The sequence below is a fragment of the Gigantopelta aegis genome, chromosome 4 (genome assembly GCF_016097555.1).
Source record: "Gigantopelta aegis isolate Gae_Host chromosome 4, Gae_host_genome, whole genome shotgun sequence".
NCBI classification, from domain to species: Eukaryota; Metazoa; Mollusca; class Gastropoda; order Neomphalida; family Peltospiridae; genus Gigantopelta; species Gigantopelta aegis.
The window spans coordinates 91,435,336-91,460,881 of NC_054702.1; the positions used below are offsets into that span (position 1 = coordinate 91,435,336).

At 35.4% G+C, this 25,546-nt stretch overlaps 1 protein-coding gene across 1 annotated transcript in view; it reads right to left on the reverse strand.

Annotated features, from left to right (window-relative positions):
* LOC121371404 (potassium voltage-gated channel subfamily H member 1-like) overlaps nt 1–25,546 on the reverse strand; it is a 93,180-nt gene that overhangs the window by 41,849 nt on the left and 25,785 nt on the right. Inside the window, exon 2 of the mRNA XM_041497274.1 lies at nt 2,497–2,727. Coding sequence (XP_041353208.1) covers nt 2,497–2,727 — 231 coding nt within the window. The remainder of the gene's footprint in view (nt 1–2,496; nt 2,728–25,546) is intronic.

Here is a 25,546-nt window from a genome sequence, read left to right on the forward strand (position 1 = left end):
AACTTCTGCCATTCTCAATGAAGAGCTGCCTCTAATTGTGCCAGAGTCTGTACATGTGGGGTCAGTGCCTGTACTCGACGCCCCAAGATGTCCCAAACATGCTCTAGCGGGTTTAGGTCAGGACTCATGGCCGGCCAGGGCATGGTCGTCACATCTTCAGTTTGGAGTAAAACTGTTACTGCTCAGGAACGATGTGGCCTAGCGTTGTCATCCATGTACAGAGGTCTAGTGGGGAGTGGATGGTTGTCAAAATGCGGCACAAGAATTGGTTGCAGGACGTTACGAATGTACCGATCACCACTGAGGTTGCCTTGGATGGTGACAAGATCCAGCTTACAATCATGTGATAGGCAACCCCAAACCATCACTGAACCTCCACCATACGAAGTCATAGGTTGTATGTTCCTGGGTGTGTAGGCAGCATTTTTATGTCTCCAAACTCTCATCGGCCATCTGTGACATGGAGCAGGAACCGGCTTTCGTCGGACCAATGGACTCTTCGCCAGGACCTCAGATTCCATCCTCTCTGGGCCAAACACCACGCTAAACGGCATCTCTCATGATGATCAGCAAGAAAGGGATGCTTGATAACCCTTCTGGCCTTCAATCCCACAAATTTCAGACGATTCCTCATTGTTCTGGCTGACATCCGTCTATTGGGTAACCATTGGCTCTTCAGAACAGGAGATGTAGCAAAGGGTTGACGATGATTGAGCCGAAGCAGGGCCCTGTCCTCGCGCTGTGAAGTCAGGCACGGTCTCCCTGACTGTGGGAGATCCTTTACAGCATTGGTATGCCCGTGTTTTCCTATCAGTCTGCTGATTACGGTGTAATGATACCCCAGTTAACGTCCTATACTTTTGAAGGTCATGCCGGTCGCATACATACCAATAATACGCCATCTTTGGGCCTCTGATAACCATCGACGTGCCATATTCAACGATTAAATTTCAACAATGCAAGACAGTGACATTAAATGGCAACAATTACAGTGTATTGATACCGCATTTTGAGCAAAGCATGGGTGGCATGGTGGACGTGCATATCGTTCTGTTGTGGGACGTCACAGTTGTCATTGTACTCTCCTATTATTTCGATGGAACACCATTCTTGACATATTCGTCACATAATTTGCAGTTTTTACGAATGGGGCTATTTCAGTACTAATTACATCTAGGGGTGCTTAACATTTTTCTTTGTGTAATCCTAAGGGGAGCTAAAATAACTCCCATTAAACGGCAATGTCTTATATATATATTTATCTTCTAATATACTATGATTATATACATGGAAAATAACATTGTTTCTCGGTAACCGGGGGCAGGACGTAGCCCAATGGTAAAGCATTCGCTTCATGCCCTGCCGGCCTAGGATCGATCCCCATCAGTGGGCGCATTGGGTTATTTCTCGCTTCAGCCAGTGCACGACGACTGGTACATCAAAGGCCGTGTTATGTGCTACCCTGTCTGTGGGATGGTGCATATAAAAATCCCTTGCTGCTAATCGAAAAGAGTAGCCCATGAAGTGGCGACAGCGGGTTTCCTCCCTCAGTATCTGTGTGGTCCTTAACCATATGTCCGACGCCATATAATCGTAAATAAAATGTGTTGAGTGCATCGTTAAATAAAACATTTCCTTTCTTCCTTCCTGTAACCGATCTTTCTCTCGAATTTCGAACCTCAAATAGTGAGTCAAAACTAGGATAACTCATTGTCATGTAAATTTTACACCCTGTTTCAAATCTTCTCAACCACAATTTCCTGTTATAAAATTACACGAACCCTGCTTTAATATAAACGCTGGATATCATCTGAACCATGACTGATTTTCTGATACATAACGTGTCATGGTCGTCTGAACCGTGGCTTATCACCTGAGCTATGTTTTATTTGCTGAAGAATGGTTTATTCCCTAAAATGTTATATCACTTGAACCATCGTTTATCACCAGAACCATGGCGTCTCACATAAACCATGACTTATCTTCTGACTTATTAAAACAAGGCGTGTCACTTGAACCATGGTTTATCACCAGAAACATGGCTTATCTTCTGAACTTTTCAACAAGGGCTTTCACCTTTGAACCCTGGCTAATCACCTTAACTTTGACTTATCACCTTAATATTGACTTAGCACCTGAACCATTGTTTAATGACCCAGTGGTAAAGCGTTTGCTTGATGCGCGGTCGGTCTGGGATCGATCCCCGACGGTGGGCCCATTGGGCTATTTCTCGCTCCAGCCAGTGTACCACGACTAGTACATCAAAGGCCGTGGTATATGCTATCCTGTCTATGGGATGGTGCATATAAAAAGATCCCTTGTTGCTAATTGAAAAGAGTAGACCATGAAGTGGGTTTCCTCTCTCAATATCTGTGTGGTCCTTAACCATATATCCAACGCCATATAACCGTAAACAAAATGTGTTGAGTGTGTCGTTAAATAAAACATTTCCTTCTTTCCAGTGTTTAATGATGTTACAACAAACGGCCGACTTACTGTTTTTCTTGTAGAGGAGGATCTCCACCTGTTTCTGTGTGAGCGTCTCGAAGGACATCTCGATCGTCTTCGCCGTGTCCTTGTCGGTGAGGTCGCCGCACATGAAGCTGCACGTGCTGCTTTTCTGCATCACCTCGGCGCGGTTGTAGCCGGCCAGCTTGCAGAATCCCTCGTTACAGAACACGATCGGGTAGTCGACGATCCGCGCATTGGCCAGGATAAAGTTGTTATCTGTTCATGTAAAAGTCGATGGTTTTACAACTAAGAGTACATGGTAATGGTGAAGATCTGGAATGAATTAGTTTTACAATAAACAGTACATGATAAATAGTGAAGATGTTGAATTAGTATTACAATAAACAGAACACGACCGGGTAGTCGACGATCCTCGCATTGGCCAGGATAAAGTTGTTATCTGTTGATGTAAAAGGTCGATGGTTTTACAACTAACAGTAGATGGTAATGGTGAAGATCTGGTATGAAATAGTTTTACAATAAACAGTACATGATAAATAGTGAAGATGTTGAATTAGTATTGCAATAAACACAACACGATTGGGTAGTCGGCGATCCGCGCATTGGCCAGGATAAAGTTGTTATCTGTTGATGTAAAAGTCGATGGTTTTACAACTAAGAGTACATCGTAATGGTGAAGATCTTGAATGAATTAGTTTACAATAAACAGTACATGATAAATAGTGAACATGTTGAATTAGTATTGCAATAAACACAACACGATTGGGTAGTCGGCGATCCGCGCATTGGCCAGGATAAAGTTGTTATCTGTTGATGTAAAAGTCGATGGTTTTACAACTAAGAGTACATCGTAATGGTGAAGATCTTGAATGAATTAGTTTACAATAAACAGTACATGATAAATAGTGAACATGTTGAATTAGTATTGCAATAAACATAACACGATTGGGTAGTCGACGATCCTCGCATTGACCAGGATAAGGTTGTTATCTGTTCAAGTGAAATTGGATGGTTTTACAACGAACAGTACATGATATATGGTGAACATGTGAAATTAATATTACAATAAACGGAACATGATATATGGTGAACATGCGAAATTAATATTACAATAAACGGTACATGATAAATGGTGAACATGTGGAATTAATATTACAATAAACAGTACATGACACATGGTGAACATGTGGAATAAATATTACAATAAACAGTACATGATATATGGTGAACATGTGAAATTAATATTACAATAAACGGTACATGATATATGGTGAACATGTGGAATTAATATTACAATAAACAGTACATGACACATGGTGAACATGTGGAATAAATATTACAATAAACAGTGCATGACACATGGTGAACATGTGGAATAAATATTACAATAAACAGTGCATGATAAATGGTGAACATGTGGAATTAATATTACAATAAACAGTGCATGATAAATGGTGAACATGTGGAATTAATATTACAATAAACAGTGCATGATAAATGGTGAACATGTGGAATTAATATTACAATAAACAGTGCATGATATATGGTGAACATGTGGAATAAATATTACAATAAACGGTACATGACATATGGTGAACATGTGGAATTAATATTACAATAAACAGTGCATGATAAATGGTGAACATGTGGAATTAATATTACTATAAACAGTGCATGATAAATGGTGAACATGTGGAATTAATATTACAATAAACAGTGCATGATAAATGGTGAACATGTGGAATTAATATTACAATAAACAGTGCATGATATATGGTGAACATGTGGAATAAATATTACAATAAACGGTACATGACATATGGTGAACATGTGGAATAAATATTACAATAAACGGTACATGACATATGGTGAACATGTGGAATTAATATTACTATAAACAGTGCATGACATATGGTGAACATGTGGAACGGTACATGACATATGGTGAACATGTGGAATTAATATTACAATAAACAGTGCATGATATATGGTGAACATGTGGAATTAATATTACTATAAACAGTGCATGATATATGGTGAACATGTGGAATTAATATTACAATAAACAGTACATGATATATGGTGAACATGTGGAATTAATATTACAATAAACAGTACATGATATATGGTGAACATGTGGAATTAATATTATAATAAACAGTACACATGACATATGGTGAACATGTGGAATTAGTATTACTATAAACAGTACATGACATATGGTGAACATGTGGAATTAATATTACAATAAACAGTACACATGACATATGACATATGGTGAACATGTGGAATTAGTATTACTATAAACAGTACATGACATATGGTGAACATGTGGAATTAGTATTACTATAAACAGTGCATTACATATGGTGAACATCTGGAACGGTACATGACATATGGTGAACATGTGGAATTAATATTACTATAAACAGTGCATGATATATGGTGAACATGTGGAATTAATATTACAATAAACGGTACATGACATATGGTGAACATGTGGAATTAATATTACAGTAAACAGTACACATGACATATGGTGAACATGTGGAATTAGTATTACTATAAACAGTACATGACATATGGTGAACATGTGGAATTAGTATTACTATAAACAGTACATGATATATGGTGAACATGTGGAATTAATATTACTATAAACAGTACATGATATATGGGTGAACATGTGGAATTAGTATTACTATAAACAGTACATGATATATGGGTGAACATGTGGAATTAGTATTACTATAAACAGTACATGATATATGGTGAACATGTGGAATTAATATTACTATAAACAGTACATGATATATGGTGAACATGTGGAATTAGTATTACTATAAACAGTACATGATATATGGGTGAACATGTGGAATTAATATTACTATAAACAGTACATGATATATGGTGAACATGTGGAATTAGATAGTATTATAATAAATAATGCCTGATGGATGGTGATGTGGAATTAGATAGTATTGCAATAAATAATACAAGATGGATGATGATGTAAAATCAGATAGTATTATAATAAATAAGTATATGCTGTTTTGTGAAGATGTGAAATTAGATAGCATTACAATAAATAATACATGATGAAAATGTTAAAGTAGACAGTATTGCAATAAAGAATACACGATGGGTGGTGAACATGTGGAATTAGTATTATTATAAACAGTACATACATATGGATGATAAAGTTGTGGTATTATATAGCTTACAATAAATAATACGATGGATTATGAACATGTGGAATTAAGTAATACTACAATGAATAATACATGATATATGGGTGAACATGGATTAATTTTTTTTTTTTTTTATTAAAGTTTTGTGTTAATATTCTAATGTCACCAGGCGTGCTGTCCTTGACATACATATCGACTGTCTGTCAATTCCACCGTCAGTGATTTGTTTTGTGGGTTTTGCTAAATGTGTGTTCGTATGGATCGTCTGGTGGTATACATCTGAACAAAAAACCTTTAACCATAATCAAAAACGTATTTCTGCACAATGCAGAGTCAAATGGGTATTTGGCAATAGCGGTTGATTCCATGATTCTCTATCTAGTGTCTCGTTTATAGGAGGACAGCCATTTGATGGACTATACACCCTTCCTGCAACGCTCACAGAGGACTGCTACTCCTAGACCAGTTTACTAACTCAAATCTAGCTCAGGACAGAACTCATTAGAATAAATATAGCTTTATTGTGACCTCGTCGATTAGCATTGTTGTTAAACATTTATTCATCGATTCATTCATTTATCCATTCATTCATTTGCCTATTCATTCACTCATTCATTCATTCATTCATTCATTCATTCATTCATTCATTCATGTATTCATGCATTAATTCAACAGCCAACTCAGAACAGGTGCATAGTCAAGGGAATCTAATTATCAAATTAAAGCAAACAATTGCGATGGCCATAACATGAAAACCACAGGATACTGATGACTGTAGAAACATAGATGTGGCTAAAGGTGCTACATGTAACCTTTCATTCAACATATACCTCATTATTACCTATTTACAAAACTGATTATGTTAATTTAAGACATCTGTAGCGATTATTGTCTTAAAACTGTTTATGAAAATATGTGAGGTGAACATACAGTTCATAAACGGATTTTATTAAATTTTTATGTCAAATGAGCGAGTGTTATAATGATTTTGAAACAAACAGCGGGGTGATCCAGATCCCGTTGGAACTTATTATAAATGGGTCATTGTTTTTACAAATTAGACCTTAATTTACAACGTGATATTGTTTATTAGATTGCAATCCATCAATTTATTTATATTGCTGTATGCAGGTGACATAGTCTTATTGGTAGATAATGACGATTTACAGTTATGTTTAGATACTGACGCTGGAAATTAGTTGTGAATATTAAAAAGACAAAGATTACGGTATTTCAAAAAGGAATGAATGAATGAATGAATGAATGAATGTTTAACGACACCCCAGCACGAAAAATACATCGGCTATTGGGTGTCAAACTTCAAAAAGGAGGAAAGTTGCCAAATAGAGTGTAGTTTAATGATGGTGGTTGTGATGTTGAGATTAGGAATAGTGTTTATATCAAAGCGATATTTTACAGAAATGCAAAACACGTTAGTGGGTCAATCACAAAAGAGTATCTATCAAATGAGAAAGTACTTAAAATCATTTGTATCACATTTTTGACAAACTGATATATCCTATTTTATGTTATGGCTGTGAAGTGTGGTGTTTCACCACAGAAAGCTATAAACAAAATTGTATATTTAACGTTTTGTAAACAAACGCTAGGGTGAAACAGGATTGCCAGAATGATTTTCTGTTTGGCGAACTGAAAAGATATCCTTGATAATAAGTGTACATTATAGAATTATTAAATTCTAGTAAAACATTTTAAAATAATCTGATAAGAAATATATTATATTGTGCTATAATATGAATTTACATGATATTAATGTATTCCCTAGTAAGGTTAACTGAGCTATACATGTTCGACATCTGCTGAATGACAGACGTTTTGGAAGTATGGAACAATCAGGATATCATGAACAAAGTTGGTTTCTTACCAATATCACGGCAACATTTACAAGATACATATATATTCAACAACGAAAGTTTAGCTAATGTTAAAAGAAATGGCATAACATTTATAAATTAACCTATTTTTATTAATTAGTATTCACATCTGAAATGTTTACCATTTACAAACAATATAAACTCATCAACCTTTGCCTTAACACAACAGGAGGACCTGGTTTTCGTTTAAGTTTATTCAACCATGACACATTTAGACATCATAAAAGATATTTGCTAAACTTTCGTTGTTGAGTATATATATTTGCAAGGCTGGCGGGCAACATTAAATGAATCATCAAGAAGTTCTTTATATAACCATTTTTGTCAGTTTTATTGTTGTTGTTGTTGTTGTTGTGTGTTTGTTTGTTTGTTTTGCTATAAGCAATATTTAGTTGCATATATGTTGAAAACTGTATATTTGCATTGATGAGGCTCCGATTAGCAGCACATAGATTATCTGTTAAAACAGGAAGGTGTGACGAGCCTCGCTCTATTCCATTAGAAGATAGAAAATGTATTATGAATAAAATTCTATACTTATTGTATATGACTATCTACAAAGGCTTATTCCACAATATTACCCAAGTATGTTTAGATTTATTGCTTTGTGTTATAATGATAATTGGCAGAAATTTATAATACGTTTTAAAGAATTTTTATTAAGAAATAATATATGTATTAGTAGAGCTTTTCATAAAAACATAATGGTATTAAGTTTTTAAATCTGGATTTTATATAGATGTCTAAGCTGCCAATAAGATAGCTGTACGATATTCAATTTATGATACTGACATTTTGGCACAAGCATTTTATTGATGTTGATACAAAAAAAATAAGTCGACATACAGTATACTTTATGAGAAAAAAACAACTTAAGTTGCATTAAAAAGATTTCAATCGCTTCTTACAAATTAGTACTACTCACGATTTTCACTTAAAACATTTTTTAGTTAATAGTGCAATTAGTCCTGTAATGTAATTTTGGTTTCTAACGAGAATTATAGCCGTTGAGGTAATTGATTTATTGGAATTGTTAATTACGGCGCCCTTTCTTTCACATAGCTATTATTAAAAAACATAAACTTGTTATGTTCGTATTTAAATGTGCTTGTAAATAAACTGCAGTTATTCTTTATATCTATATATATATAATATATAGATAATAGCTGCAGTCTGTAGTACTAGCTAGATGGTATTTTACTAGAACTCTACTCTGTTTATATATCAATATATGACTAGTGCGTACTTAGAAATGCCAAAGTCGGTAAATTTGCAGTAGTATAGCGCTCGCTTGATGCGCGGTCGGTCTAGAGTCGATTCCCGTCGGTGGGCCCAGTGGGCTATTTCTTGTTGCATCCAGTGCACCACGATTGGTAGTGGGTTTCCTCCATAAGACTACATGTCAAAATTATCAAATGTTTGACATCCAATAGTCGATAATTAATTCAATGTGCTCTAGTGATGTTGTTCAAAAAACTAACTTTAATTCAATAACTATTATCCACAATTATTTAGACCCAAAGTTTTTTGCAAATGTTACGTTTATTTCCTATTCGATATTTGTTTTCTTTGCATTTACATAAAAACAAACCCAAACCCCGACAGGTTTTATTTACAAATCATCATATAAAATGCACGAAGTTGACTTAATTCCACTTTTTAAAAATCTCTGTGTCTTTTGAATGCACGTTATTTCTCCTATAAATAACTAAGGTCATTTGCATATCAAAAGTATCATTCTATAGTGCGTTTCAAACTAATGTTCGGTTCTATCGTCCTATCCGCACAAATCGTAGTATGACCTATATTTAAGAAAATATCTGTAAACATGAACCAGGCGCGGATTCAGGTGGGGAGTTCAAGTCACAAAACCTCAGTTTGAAAAAATAATATGTATCAAATATTATAATTATTTTGTGGAATACACAAGCGCGCGCGCTGAAGGGAGAGAGAGAGAGAGAGAGAGAGAGAGAGAGAGAGAGAGAGAGAGAGAGAGAGAGAGAGAGAGAGAGAGAGAGAGAGACGTCATTTATGTAACGACGCACTCAACATATTTTAATCTATGGTTATATGGTTATAGGGAGAGAGAGAGAAGAATATGGTATGCATGCGATTGGTGGAGGTGTGACCCTCTGCACAACCCCAACCCCACTTAAGGCTTCTTTTGTATATGGAGCGGGACGTAGCTCAGAGGTAAAGCGTTCGATCATGGTAGGTCGACTGATCGATCCCACATGGTGGACCCTTTGGGTTGTGTCTAGTTCCAGCCTGTGCACCACAACTGATGTATAAAGGCTGTGGTATGTGCTATCCTGTCTATGGGATGGTGCATATAAAACGTCCCTTATTGCTTATCAAAATTGCTTATCGGAAATAGTGGCCCATGTGGCGGTAGCGAGTTTCTTTCTCACTGTCATAATGCTCCTTAACCGTTTTGTCTGACGCCACATAAACGTATATCAAATGGGTTGAGTGTGTCGTTAAATAAACATTTCTCTTGTATGTATGTGTAGTCTATATGCATTTCTAGTCGATTAGTTTATAGGTTGTTAGGTTGTTTGATAGTGAATGATATGGAAATAAATTGTTTTTGGTGTTAAAGAGTTCATGCATACATTAAAGTAATACTCCTGATGGGTATGGAGAAATAACTTAATCAGTCGACGAACTCATTTCTTCATCACTATCTTCGTTAAGGGGGACTATCACAGGGGGTATTTTATTTCTTATAAAACTATTTTGTTTTCTAAAATCTTCTTCGATCTTTATTACATGTTTAACTGCGTCAGAGAAGTGTGTAGGTGTGACAGAGTTCAATGCATGTGCAAGTTCTCTCCGCACCGTGGTCATTTTACCATCATTATGACGAGCTATGTGCCCTTTGACTTGACTCCAGATCAGTTCTATCGGATTGAGTTCAGAATGTCTTGGCGGCAGTCTTAGACACAAGTGCCCACGGCGTTCAGCAATATCATCAGTAACAAATTGCTTTGCACATTTGTTACTTTTCACAAGTTCATAAAGAACTGGCTTTGTCATGTTACTCTCAAAAGGTATATTTTTGTTTCGTAGACACGACTGAATTTCTTCCTTTTTATCGTTTAGTGCAGGACATCGTGTAATCTCAGTTAATTTGTTGTGGTAGCTTGCGTTATCCATGACGATAACAGAAGGTTCTGGTAGAGAAGGCATAAGTTGTTCTTCAAACCATTTGATGAAATTTTCATGATTCATCTCACCATGATAGTCTCCGTCTGTTTTTTTAGCCTCAAAGATCAATTCACAGCCATCTATCAATCCATATTTATCACAGCCAGCATGACAAATAATAAGTTTTTTTCCCTTCCCAGTCACCGAACAGAGTTTAGGAACTCGATCAGCAGCGTCTGATTTCGGCAGGTGATTGGCGGTACTTGTGCCCGGGTGGATATCTGTCCAGTGGTGGGATGTTGTGTGGTTGACATTCACCCAGGTCTCATCTTGATACACTATTAAATACCCCTGTTCCCGTAAACTGGATATTTCATGGAGATAGGACAGTCTCCTGTCTGATATATTGGCGTCCTCAAAAATCACTTTTCCGGTTGTAGACATATGTTGGTATTTAAAATCGATGTCATGGAGTGTTCTTCGTAAAGTTGATATGGATATGTTGATTCCACATTCCTCCCTTAAAGCCACGTTAATCTTATGTAATGTAGGTAATTCGCCCTCTCTATAAAATCTGTATACTCGTCGTCTAATAACATCTTTATCAAATAAATCGATGAGTTTTCGGTCGCGTTTTTTAACAGTGATTTTTGTGCTTGGATTCGTAGAGCTTATATTTTTCACAGTTCTTTTTACTGTTGAAACCGAAACTTTAAGTGCAGCGGCAACTCGATCGACAATTCGATAAGAAGCATACCTAGGTCTACCGCGCTGATATTCATCTTCAAAATAATCGAAAACGTTCTTAATACACGATTTTACATCAACTGAAGTGTTTTTCGATTTACCCATATTTTTCCTCAAATAACAATAACAAGAATGTCGACTAATACATTTTCAATGAATTTATATACCCTACCTAACTTGTATTTTACGTGGTTTACACATTGCTACAATAGCACGTGCAGTCATAGATCGAAATAATGATGTTATTGACCAAGCAATGTTATCGTATTTTGAACATTCAAGGCTGTGTCTGCGGGATGAAAAAGTGGTTGAACCCATACGAGTCCGAACAATAGCCCTTTGGTTTTTCGCATTACAAATGTAACACCCAACCCCCAAACCCCAGCCCCTAGCACCACCCTAAATACTATATATATATATATATATATATATATATATATATATATATATATATATATATATATATATATATATATATATATACGTATGAGTTCCCAATTTAGAGGCAAATTAAATAACATTTTTATTATTATTTGATGTTGGTGGCCTTTGACATTTTATTCCCCCCCCCCCTGGTCTTCTGGGTCCGGCCCTGCATTAAATTTATTTATAAATTTGGAAAGCACATTCCTGCGGTGTGTGAGGTGATTTGTGTTTATTACTGTGCTACACCTCAGTTGTGTTAGGTTAGGTATGGTATGCTAATATATAATTGATATAATAAAATAAAAATACATAATACATTAGCTAAATTTATTAAATATAACGCACCTACAAGAAAGGGTTACATGTTCTGTTTGTTTACATCTATGTTTAACGGAAAGATTAGACAATGCTGTTACACACTGCAAAACAATAATAACCTTGATTTAGTGAAACAAGCTATAATGGCCTTCACGTAGCCTCAGATCCCAATGTTTTGATATGCAAATGACCTTAGTTATTTATAGGAGAAATAACGTGCATTCAAAAGACACAGAGATTTTTTAAAAGTGGAATTAAGTCAACTTCGTGCATTTTATATGATGATTTGTATATAAAACCTGTCGGGGTTTGGGTTTGTTTTCATGTAAATGCAAAGAAAACAAATATCGAATAGGAAATAAACGTAACATTTGCAAAAATAATTGGGTCTAAATAATTGAACAGGATAATAGTAAGCCATGTTTAACACATTTTGAGTAATAAAGGAAAAACAATATCACCACGGGATTAAGATATTATTGATCATGCATGTTATGTCATTATTATATAGACGCTTTACTAAAAGTAGATGAATAACATAATAAGTAAAAACAAAATGTGTCCAACTCAGTTTTGACAAAAACTCGACTTGCTTGGTTTTACTGTCAGTGGGTAGATTTGGACAGCCAACCAGTCGCCCCCCCCCCCCCCCCCCCACACACACACACACACATACACACACACAAACATACACATACTCCAGACCGTGTTACGCCCGGGCTACATATGTGTTAATTAATTAAGGGAATGGTGTTTATTTCAATATCATGTTTCACATTTTGTGGTATTGTACTCCCGTGTTCACAGATCATTGATCTGGTTCTGATGTCATGAAAGTAAATAGTAACAACAGTTCTAGACTGATAACGCTTGAAGGTTTGTGTGGAAACAATCAACATACCCGTGCCAGTGGTGATACATGGCGGCACATTTTGAATTATTATCTCATGAATATGGTTATTTCTGAGAGCTCCATCATTATCCGCTGTTAAATCAGTAATGTTATACCCAGAGAGCAAATATACTTTATTCTGTGACAAATCGTTCACGTTGTTCATATTTTTACGTTGAGAAACAGGACAGTAGACACATACAGCCAGTATAATAACTTGTTTAATATTGAGAAAGCAGTGCAACTGGTTGAACATTATTACGTTATGATTTAACGTCATTTCCGTTTTCAGTCACAGGAGGTTAAGCTTATTTCACCATGACGATTAAATGTTTGGTTAACAACATCTTGATGTATTGTTTGATAAACGTCTACTTGATGTCAAACAGTTTCAAAAATTATAATTTGCAATTGTTTTCCAATACATTTGAAAAACAAAACCATAATTAATACCTGGTCAGGGCCGTATATCCGCTCAATTCAGCGTCGAATGGACATTTGGCAAAATAGTTAAAGTTCGTTTTGTTTAACGACACCACTAGAGCACATTGATTTATTATTCATCGGCTAGTGGATGTCAAACATTTGGTAATGTAAACCCGCTACATGTTTCCATTAGTTGCAATGGATCTTTCTATGCACCATCCCACAGGCAGGATATCACTGGATAGCACATACCACGTCTTTTGATATACCAGTCGTGGTGCAATGGCTAGAACGCGAAACGGGGATGATTTGATTCCATGTATCTTTATCTTTACTGGAGATTGTATCTCTCTTGCACCGCCACAAAGAGGACTGATGCTCCCAGACTAGTTACTAACTAAATCCAAACTAGCACCGAACAACTCAGAACATATAGTTATATAACGTGGCATTGTTTGTATTAAGAAGGTTTTGAGCAAACACCAAAATAATAATTCCAATAATTCCTCAATGACGAATAAATCTTCGTGGCTGATTTATGTGAGAAAAAAAAAACATATCTGCAATTTCATCATAAAAAATGGAGTAGCAACAGGCGTATCATTAAATCGGTATATATTTTTTCTTTTTGTTCAATATTTACAGTATGCCGTGATGATCATACATTGATACTTTGTTCTAAAAGTCATGAATAGGCAGGATATTACATCTGCAATACCACTGAAGTGAACGGGAAGAGACCTTGTTTAAGAACAATTGTAATGTAATACAAATAATAATGCAAAACTCTGCATCGGACGGAATGTTTTAAAAAATTATAATAATAGGAAGTTATATTTACAATAACTCACTATGATCATTTTGGTGAGACACATAGGCATAGAGAGCGTTTGAGTTCGACCCTCTATATAATGTTAATGTGTTTAAAAACTAAATGGAGCTGTCCAAAGATAAATGATTCTTTTTTAAAGTAATGAGTCATTTCTTGCTAAAAGTGTAAAAGGAAAGTAATAAAATTCTACTTTATGACTATAATTAGCATTAAGAGTGGAAATGAAAATAAGGTCATTTTATTTGAGAATCGAACCTGTACAGGCACGTGTTCATGGGAGGCGTTGGGGGGGGGGTCACCCCCCCCCCCCCCCCACCCCCCACACACACACCGCTCAAAGCGAATATGTTTCTTTGTTTAATATATTATTCGTGGAAGCATGGCTTAAACCTGTCTGAAAACGTCGCTTGGCAGTCCAGACACCCTACACACGCGCCTGCTGCTGATCATTTTTGTCATATTTCCATAGAATATATTTACTTGCTAATTATTTGCAGATGAAAGTTTCATATTCAACACCATCAGCTTCATGTGACCTATTCAACAGGAAGTGATGGTGTTGGACGTTATTAGATTTCTCGGGTTAAAGAAAAATAAACTATCCATTAGTCTCTTATCCCGAGAATTAATGGCGTTTTCGTCCAATGAGAATAGTCCTTGGTTGTATGTCCGTATTAGTACCTTAACTATTTCCGCATCACTATAGAATTCTCACAGCTAGCTTATAATTTTTGTCTGGTCTTTTGATACAGTATTAATAAACAGCCTAATACAGTTGTAATCCAATGGGCTTTAAACTTGATAACAAACAGCAGGACAAACTTTCTCAGAAATGACATTCTTGTGAACTATACTTGTATATACTATATTAAAGGTTATGATTATGGTCACGTTTTACATTAGAAGCCTTAAAACGAGTGTATTTTACCACCAAAGGTTAATGATTAACTGGTTAAATCGTGTTATTCCTTTATTTAGAAACAAATAATTCTGCGAGATGTGGAGATAATTTGTGAATTTAGATTGCCATGTTAATAATTATAGCACTGCACTTTTATTGTCAGTTTTAATGCGCCGAGTTACTTAAAGGTCAAACCATTTATTACTTTATTGGTGAATAAAGAGGAATAAACTACAAATACAGTGAATAGACTGGCAATTTAGGAATCAACCGATATACGTTTTGTGGTATACAGCAGACTTTCATTATTTCTTAATTTTATGGTGTTTTATTGGGGGGACGAGTGTTGCTGGGGGTTTTGTTTTTTGTTTCTTTGTTTCTTTGTTTGTTTGTTTTGTTTTGTTTGGGTTTGTTTTGTTTTTTTTGGGGGTTTTTTTGTGTGGTTTTTATTTGGGGGGGGGGGTTGGAGGGGGTGTTGTCATTGTTTTGTTTTGTTTTCGGGCTGGGATAATTTGGAGGGTTTAGATCTGTTTTGTTTTTATTACTATTGTTTCTTTGTTGCCTGTTGTTTTGTTTTTGTTTTGTTTTGTTTTGTTTTTGTTTTGTTTTGTTTTGTTTTTGTTTTTGTTTTGTTTTTCATCTGCTTTTTTAATGGGAGGTCATGTCGATGATTTTTTCAGTTTTTCGAGTGGAGAATTATGACTGTAGCTATACACCCCCCAATATAGCATATAGTGCGCTTGGTTGATACATATCGTTAAAGATTATTTACAGTTTAACATTCATGTGTGCATTAGAAGCAATAGAAGGACTTTTTACCATTAACACACGTGACGTCAACAGTGTTGTAATAGATGTGTCTAATGCCTTATACCATATCACTGGTGCTAGTGACATTCCTTGTTTTGCTAAATGTTTGGTATAAGACTGAATTACGTTTCGCAATGCGTTAATCTTTCTTTTAAAAACTCTGTGTATTTGCCTTTGATTGTCCACAAAAGGATTTGTAAAGATGTCAGCTGTAACAATCATTGGTTGTGGGGGCTTCACAGTACAAAACATCCGGTTAATCCAGCAGTAGTTTGATTCTGTGAAACTGCAAGGTCATTAGACTTCATTCAGATATGCCCCGTCAGTTATATACAACAGCCACGTCAGTAACGTACAACAGCTACGTCAGCAATCTGACTGAAATTAGTTCTACTGGTCTAGTTATTAACCAGTGGAGCTAATGTTAATTAGATTGCTACGTCAGTTACAGAGCTTTGAAGCAGTTTGATCAAATGTGTTAAAAGTTTACATTTTTACTCTTGTATCATTTAGTTCATTGTGTCTGCTATCATCCTCTCACCCCTCCCCCCCCCCCAAAACAAAGTATATATATATATATATATGTGCGTGTGTGTGTGTGTGTGTGTATGTGTGTGTGTGTGTGTGTGTGTGTGTGTGTGTGTGTGTGTGTGTGTGTGTACAACAACAAAGAAACACAAAATATCCCAAGACAAAGAATACTTAAAATAATAATTCTATGTATGTAATCGAGATTTCCCTATACATGTAATAAAAGCAGTTTTAACATTATTTTCATCTAAAGAACATTTTTAATGTTGTTTTTTCTAATGTCATGTCAGTTACACCGAATTTTCCCAGTTGTAGTCAATATCGTAAGAACTAGAGGGTGCTTACTCTTTTAACTTCTTTCTTGGACAATCAACTCGATACTTCAAATTGACGTATTTAAAACAGGTACACATCTATTCGGTTCTCATCCAATAAGGAACACACTCATACCATCACCTCATTGCATATATCCACCTATGTGAGACTGTATATCTGTTTTATCTTTTCTACTTCTTTTTTCTTTCTTTCTTTCCTTTTTTCTTTCATTCTTTCCTTTTTTCTTTTTTTTTTTCTTTTTTTTTTTTTTTTGTTTTTTTTTGGTATTTAAGGTGACAGGCCCTAGTTTTTAAACACTGCGACATATTTTTCACTATTAAAACCGTTTTTGATAATTTAAATTAGAAGTACAACGTACTTATATTTTATGATTTAGAATATTCATTTTCGTACACTTGAAGTGGTTCTGGTCGTCCAGGTTTTTGTAATACCCCAACATGCATTTTTCATAATTCTAAAAACGCACGTTCGTCTGAGAAATGATGGTTATCGAGACAAGCTCTAGTCTACTTTTCGATGGTATTTCCCCGTTTAAATATGCAGGTTAAATGCAGGATTGTAGATTAACTGAACTTAGTGTCCATTTTCAAGGGCTGAAACCGTCTGCGCCTTTAATTAAACTGCATATTGTCTTATGGTTTTACCTTATTTTAATTATGTTTTGTAAACAATGATTCATGGATCACGATGGACTTTTAGTAATGAAAATGTTTTCCCTCTGTTAGCTATAGCTTATCTGTTCTGTAAATCCCAGCATGTTATGTCGGATATTAATGAATCGTATTGTTATAGACTGCAGCCTTGTGGAATTACTTGGACACTGAAAACGAAATGCCTAACTCATTAGCAGATAGTTTCTGTTTACCAAGCCAGGTGCACAAAGCTAGGGTGATGCTAATGGATATTGTCAAATATGATTCTATTATTTACAACAGCCATATGAATATATGCTGTTTCTTTTGTAAAATGTATCCTTTTTTATTGTAAAACGGATCAGTTTATTCATTATAGAACATTTATCAAAATACGTGATGCGCATGCGATTATTAAAAAAGATTTAAACACGCTTAGATGGGCACACGTTTCAACAGCTTGATACGCGGTCGGTTTGAGATCGATCCCCGTCGGTGAACCCACTGGGCTATTTCTCGTTCCAGCCAGTGCACCATGATTGGTATATCAAAGGCCGTGGTATGTACTATCCTGTCTGTGGAATGGTATATATAAAATATCCCTTGCTACTAATGGAAAAATGTAGCGGGTTTCCTCTCTAAGACTACTAGTATATGTCAAAATTACCAAATGTTTGATATCAATAGTCGATGATTATTAAATCAATGTGCTCTAGTAGTGTCGTTAAACAAAACAAACTTTAAACATCAGGCTGCTTGGGGGGTGCCTCTGGAACGAATGAATGAATGAATGAATGTTTAACGACACCCAGCACGAAAAATACATCGGCTATTGGGTGTCAAACTATGGTAAATGCAACCAAATAAAGTGATGATCAACATCAATATTAAACTGTAAGAGTCAAATAAAAACACAGTGTAAAGAACTGCCAAAATACAAATATCACAAATATCGAACTATCATATGGTTTAACATGTTAGAAGGCAACAAGTGTTGATGTATTAATTTGTATGTAGTTAAATGCAAGACAAAAATGGTTTTCTTCTTTATTTTGGAGTATGATGTCTCGTTTTATCAAAGTTAAGGTTGAACAACATCATTATAAATTGAAGAATATTACTGTCATTCGTTGTGGGCACAAGTTTTCTATGACTAAATGATTTCCTTCAAGTTTGTTTTTCTCTCATTCTGTCTGTCTGCATGTATTGATGTATGACTATCAATAGTTTGTATGTATATCAGGTTCGACTATTACATACATAGATATTAACTCACTGGCGCAGGTGACACTTAAATATCTTTTGGCCTCACAAATTGTCTCATACCATTACTGGGACTTGAACTTATGGCACCTTGCAGGCTTGCCACCATACGCTATCGGCTATTGAGACATTCATAAACATAATACTCTTTTAACCGACTATATGCGGTGAGTCTACACGCTATGCGGTCGATCCCCTTTACGTGCATGAATCAGTAGGAAAACCTGGCACTGCCTTACATATATATATATATATATATATATGTTGATGTATGAAGATATGTATGTATTAATCTACTTTTACTTTGTCGAATTTGTCCTTGAACTATTACAGAGATAGTATGTCTGATAATAATGTTTAGCTTTTGATCAACCATTTCCATTTGGTAACTATTCCCATACAAACACCACTGTTTTGATGTCTGTAGTGCGCAACTTGATCCGATGTAAAACTGACCGACAACTATTACCAATGCGCACTAATTGCGACTGGCTATAGCAGACTGAGATCGATTGTAGCGCAAAGAAAACGAGATGCTGAATATATATATAGTACGCAATATTCCTTCTAGTTAGCGTATAAAAATCAACATTGTCTCGTCTTAATAAGCTAATAAGTACACGTTCTCTGCAATTAATTGTACACTGTGAATGTGAATAGCTTCAAGCCAACAACCTCCGCGAGTTCAATACTCTATGATGGTCAAAAAAAGCTAATTTGTAACTGTTTTATATTATTCAACGTAGAAACTTTTTAGTGATTATTGTTGATAAAGGATTTTCATGCAGGATTTTACTTCACTTAACCAACATTCTAAGACTACTGCTAAAACAATGCGTGTCCTCTAATTTCGAGGGTTATAACTCTGATAAAAATGGGTAAATCGCCATGAAAGTCAAACTTTGTCTGTAACAGTACACGATAAAGCTATACACAAAATATCAGCTCAGTATCTTGATGCATTGCGAACAAGTCTGGAAAACAATGTTTCACATCTCAGTTCATGTTCAAGGGCTATAACTGTGTGAAAAATAGATAAATCGCGAAACTAGAAAGTCAGACTTGATATATATATATATACGTGCTTGACGTCTATTTCACGCAAAAATGACATCATTACGGAATATGGAGCATGTTAAGGAAAAAGGAAAATGAAATACGTGTACATCAAACTATATTTGTTGTACTGTTAATACCCAGAACTGTTGTATCGGGCCCAGAACTTTACACTCTGGCCGTTCTGCAAAGGTGTAAGAGGAACATACATAGTCATATTTGGACAAGATGGCTTACAAGAGGCTATGCAAACAATAGTGAATACATCTCTCGATACATAAATTATAACGAAATAAATACAATTTATGGTATTTCAGTGTAGAGATATACTTCAATTATAGCTGTATATTAACTATAAATATATGCCATGGTATTTCAGTGTAGAGATTTACTTCAGTTATAGCTGTATATTAACAATATAAATATATGCCATGGTATTTCAGTGTAGAGATATACTTCAATTATAGCTGTATATTAACAATATAAATATATGCCATGGTATTTCAGTGTAGAGATATACTTCAATTATAGCTGTATATTAACAATATAAATATATGCCATGGTATTTCAGTGTAGAGATATACTTCAATTATAGCTGTATATTAACTATAAATATATGTCATGGTATTTCAGTGTAGAGATATACTTCAATTATAGCTGTATATTAACTATAAATATATGCCATGGTATTTCTGTGTAGAGATATACTTCAATTATATCTGTATAATAAACATATAAATACATTACATTAATGGTATTTCATTGTAGAAATATATTTCAATTTTTACTGTATATTAACAATATTCATGGTATTACAGTGTAGACATATTGTTCAGTTATAGCTGTATATTAACACTATACATACATGTCATGATGTAACAGAGTAGAGATATATCATGCTGAAGGGAACGGAAAGGAATATATTTGTTTATGTGGTTATTGAGACACTTTATCAATAGACAAAAAAACTAAGAAACCCGTAGCCGCCACATAGGATACTCCTATCGATATAGCAGCAAGGTATATTTTATTACGCTACCCAATAGATACAACACATATCACGGCATCTGATATATCATTCGTGGGGCACGGGAAAGGCAGTACATTGAGGGTTATCGACCCTGCGACCCATCGTGCGTCAGGCGAGTGCTCTAGCATTGAACTCCTCCTCGTCCTTACAGAAGGGATGAACATTAAATTTATTGGTTGTTGGGGATTTTTTTGTTGGTTTTTTTTTGGGGGGGGGGGGGGGGGGGGTGGTAGGTGGTTTTGGGTGGTATATTTTGTTGTTGTTGTTGTTGTTAGTTTTGGGGGGTTTTAGGTTTTTTTTCGAGGGGTGTGTGTTGTAGAGATGGTTTTGGGAAGTGTGTTTGGAGAGGGTAGGCTTGTTTTTCTAGTTTTTCATTATCCATGTGCTATCTAGCGCGCCTTATGGTCTAGTTTCTTAATTTGTCATTTACTTATATTTAGATTTCTTACATGTGCTATTCATTGTTTAAATCCGTAGATTTCGTTTTAAATGAGGTATATAAATATATATTTTATTCTTTGATTATACTCCATTACCCCAACACGCACGCAGACGCACCTATTGATCGTAAAACAAAAACACATAGATTCAGAAAAAAGCATTTTATAGCCATGGTAACGGCTCGAGATGACAAGCCATTGATGTGTGTGTGTGTGTGTGTGTGTGTGTGTGTGTGTGTGTGTGTGTGTGTGTGTATATAAGCATCATTGTCATCAAGTCATGTTTGTGTGGAAAACTGGACATTACCAGGTTAATCAGCCAGGACTTGGGAACACGAATCAGATCCAAGATAAAGTACCTTCCATCACGAGATTCATTAATGTACAGTACATTCACCATGCTCTTAGCCAAACCAACTTAATGCATCACAGACTTCGTTGGCGTGGAAGGTGGGCAGTGGTTTATAAAATGTCCTGGTATCCATAGCGTAGGAGTTAGATTACGTTAAGGCTGGTTGTTGCTCAGCACGAAACTGTCATGAATTATTTAGAGCATAAACAAACAAGACGTTACATCCATCTGGAGGTAATGATTGCAAGGAAGTTGATTAACTATGATGGACACGTGCTACATTTTAAAAGTTCAAATGGTTTAGCAACATAATAATGAATAATGATTCGTGTCAACAAACCGATTAGGTGATTAGCGTGTTTTAGAACAATCGTAGCTGTAGTTGATTGTAGTGACTTGCTGTGAGCGTTATGGCTGGCGTTATGTAAGCGTAGGTAGAGGGAATCGCTGATACCATTCTAATTGTTATTATTTTATTTCTTTTGCGCAAAGGTCAATATCTTAAACCTAAAACACACCAACAGGAGAATATTTACACATGCTTTATATTAGCATATGTGTAACATAAGGTATTTAGTCACTTAAAGTGATTTTAGCGCTAAGGTTGCTTTCAACAAAATAATCATAGCTAAGGTTAATTGAAGTGACTAATGGTAACTTTTACTTTCACGGCTGGCGCACGTAAGTATTGCAACCGTTTCACAAAGCAACCTTACGGTAGTCGTAAATACCCCTCTAACAAAATAACTTTGCGAATGCTTAAGACGTGAGAGTTATCTCCCATATTTGCGTGTGAAGGTCATATGGTCTCAAATGGGTTTTTTTTTTTTTTCGAATTATGAGTTTTGATAAAAGGCATTCATGTGTATATTAGAGCAATTTTAACACAAATCAACTTGTTCTCATGATAATAATCTGCCATTTGACATCGAGGTTCGTTGCTAACAACTGCTTCGTAGCAATTGTAAAGGTGCCCTTAAATTTACAATAGCAAGCTACTACATCGCATTGTGGAATTGGCTGGCGACTGTAGGAAAACGTCACGGTTGTGATGGTAGGTATTTCCGACGATAGTAGTGCTAAAATCGTCACGTATAACGAGGCCCTACACGACTAACAAGCTATAGTCCGTCCCACAGGGAACGCCTTTTTCATACTATGACATTTACTACAAGCTATTTATTTATGAACCGATTGTTTTCTAAATTACGCACAAAAATAGTATTTTTTGTTATTTCCAACACAATTTTACTTTTCTTCTTACGTGAAACCAAACTGAAATTATTTACTAAAAACATTTTTATAGAATGATGGGACAGATTATAGGATGTTCGCAATTACTTGTCAAATGATTCTTGTGGGTTCTGATAACGAACTTCACTAGATTTGATAACTGTCATTTTTTAAACATGTACTGCTATCTCACGGTATTTCTACATAGTTATTTTATACAGTTTGCGTGCGCAACCTTTATTTACATAGATCACTTTAGACATACATATGAGCACAGAAGCAAATGGCTATTGATTACTTTGCAAGAAAAAATCTCACACGGGCTAAATGTGGCTTATAAACCATTTTGGCATGATCTCTACTCTATAAACGACCGCACTACAATAAATACATTATTGATGATATCGCGTTCTACGTGACGTCCTATTACCATATCTAGTTGGTAGTGTTGTTCGCCTTATTACAAAATGATTATGTACCTTTGATTTGGGTCATGACTGATTAAACCTGAATACTTTACTTCATGATTACTCTTAAGACGTTGACCCTTTATGTATATTAAATATTCAAACCACTGCTGTCAAAAGTCATGTAATTTTTTATTTCATATTAACTTCATTTTCGAGCTTGTATTCAATTAAGGTTCAAGTACACTGTCCTGGGCAAACACCTCAGTAACCTGGTGCGATTGTCTAGATAAGTGGGTTCATGGTTAGTGGCTAGTGAGAGAGACGTTACTGTAGTAGCCTTAGAACTCTCCATTGAGCTATTACAAATCACTGTGGTTGGATATAAGGCTGGTAGATACTGGGTTCGCAGCGCGGTACTGGCTCCCACACAGAGCCACTTTTAACGACTCGATGGGTAAGACCACTACACCCTCTTCTCTCTCACTAACCACTAACAACTAACCCATTGTCCTGGACAGACAGCCAGATAGCTGAGGTTTCTGCCCAGGACATCGTGCTTGAACCTTAATTAGATATAAGCACGAAAATAAGTTGAAATGAAATGAAATGATGTTAAAAACTACTTTATGAAACAAACTGGGCCCTAATTCATTAAATTCTCGCAACTTAGCGAAATCGCTGTGCAGTGTAAAAGACAAGAAAAGACGATGCGGTATTAATATTGCGTAATAGAGCTTTGTGAAATAGGCCCATATCCACATACTTATACACTAATGTTGGTTGCTGAATTTCCTTTTTTATTGTAAGGTGTTTACAGAGCCGGTGTAGTCAATGAATCATCACTGACAATGTTCTATAAAAACGTGCTTTAATTTAATAATTACTTTATAAATCGATTTTTGTATTCTGCTTTCATTAATTTTGGTTAATATTTAAGAGATATAACCAGAGCCTGAAAGGCCGGACTGGGAAATTAGACTAAAAGCGTAGATCAGTTCATAGGTTATTGTGGGGGTTTTTTTTATATGGGTGTGTGTGTGTGTGCGTGCGTGCGTCCGTCGTCCGTCCGTCCATGTGTGTGAGTGTATGTGTGTGTTTTATATTGTCGGGTTGGGTTTTTTGGGGGGTGGGGTACAAAATAATTTTATTTGATAGAAACAGTCATCTGGCTAGAAAGATTAAGAATAAAGCTAACTAGACCATCTTTGGTTTGTATGCTGTAAGCTGTAGGTGGGGCGGATGGATGGATGGATGGATACATGAACAGATGAAAGGTGAATGAATGAATGAATGAAGCATTAATTAATTAATTATCGACCATGTATTAATAACAATGACTGAGGCCTCGGCGCGACCTCTGACATCGGCTATCAGTTGTGAAGTAACTGTATTCCAAGTATGGTATCCGATAGTTGTGGTTCCAGTTTCAAATTTTACACACAATTATACCAATGAATACCTTTTTACATAGCATAGAAGAGATTGATTCTAATATTTTAAACTTTGGCTCACATGAGCAGAAACACAGCAGCATCTATTTTATGATTGTCCTAGAAAGTCGTCCAACTCTTGAGTGCTATGGAAGAATGGTTACAATAAGTAGGTAATTGTATTCAGTTGAATAGGACCACATTTTTATTTGGAATTATAAATAGTAAAAATATACATAACGTAGTTTATTACATATATAAAACAAAATTACAAAAGAGTATACTAATTGAAATTCAAATTTAAGACACGTTCCAAATATATCACAAAAAATTGTTTAAATACAAAATTCTACTATAACTGGGAACCTTGGTTGGGAGTTCCAAAAAGCTACATTGAGAAACTTAGTACTTTTGTTACATATTTTTTAAATCTTCAAACCATTTAGGAAATATATCTACCTACACTTTTATTTACATTTTATTTCTGCTTTGTTGTTGCTTTATTTTATTTCGATATCAAAATGTTACGTTACATTCAGATATAGATTATGTAATGTCCGTTTGTTATGTAATTTGTAAGGTCATGAACTCGGAGCCCCAACCTTGTCGTTACCATAACACATTTCAAGGTAGTGTGCGGGGTACGTTAAGTCTATTCTTTTCTTAACGTGCACGGCGAATTGCTTCCCTCTACTTAGCAAATTTAAAATAGTGGGGATATTTTTTAAGGTTGTCGTTGAAGATTTATTTTGTTAATAATGATGCAAGTTCTT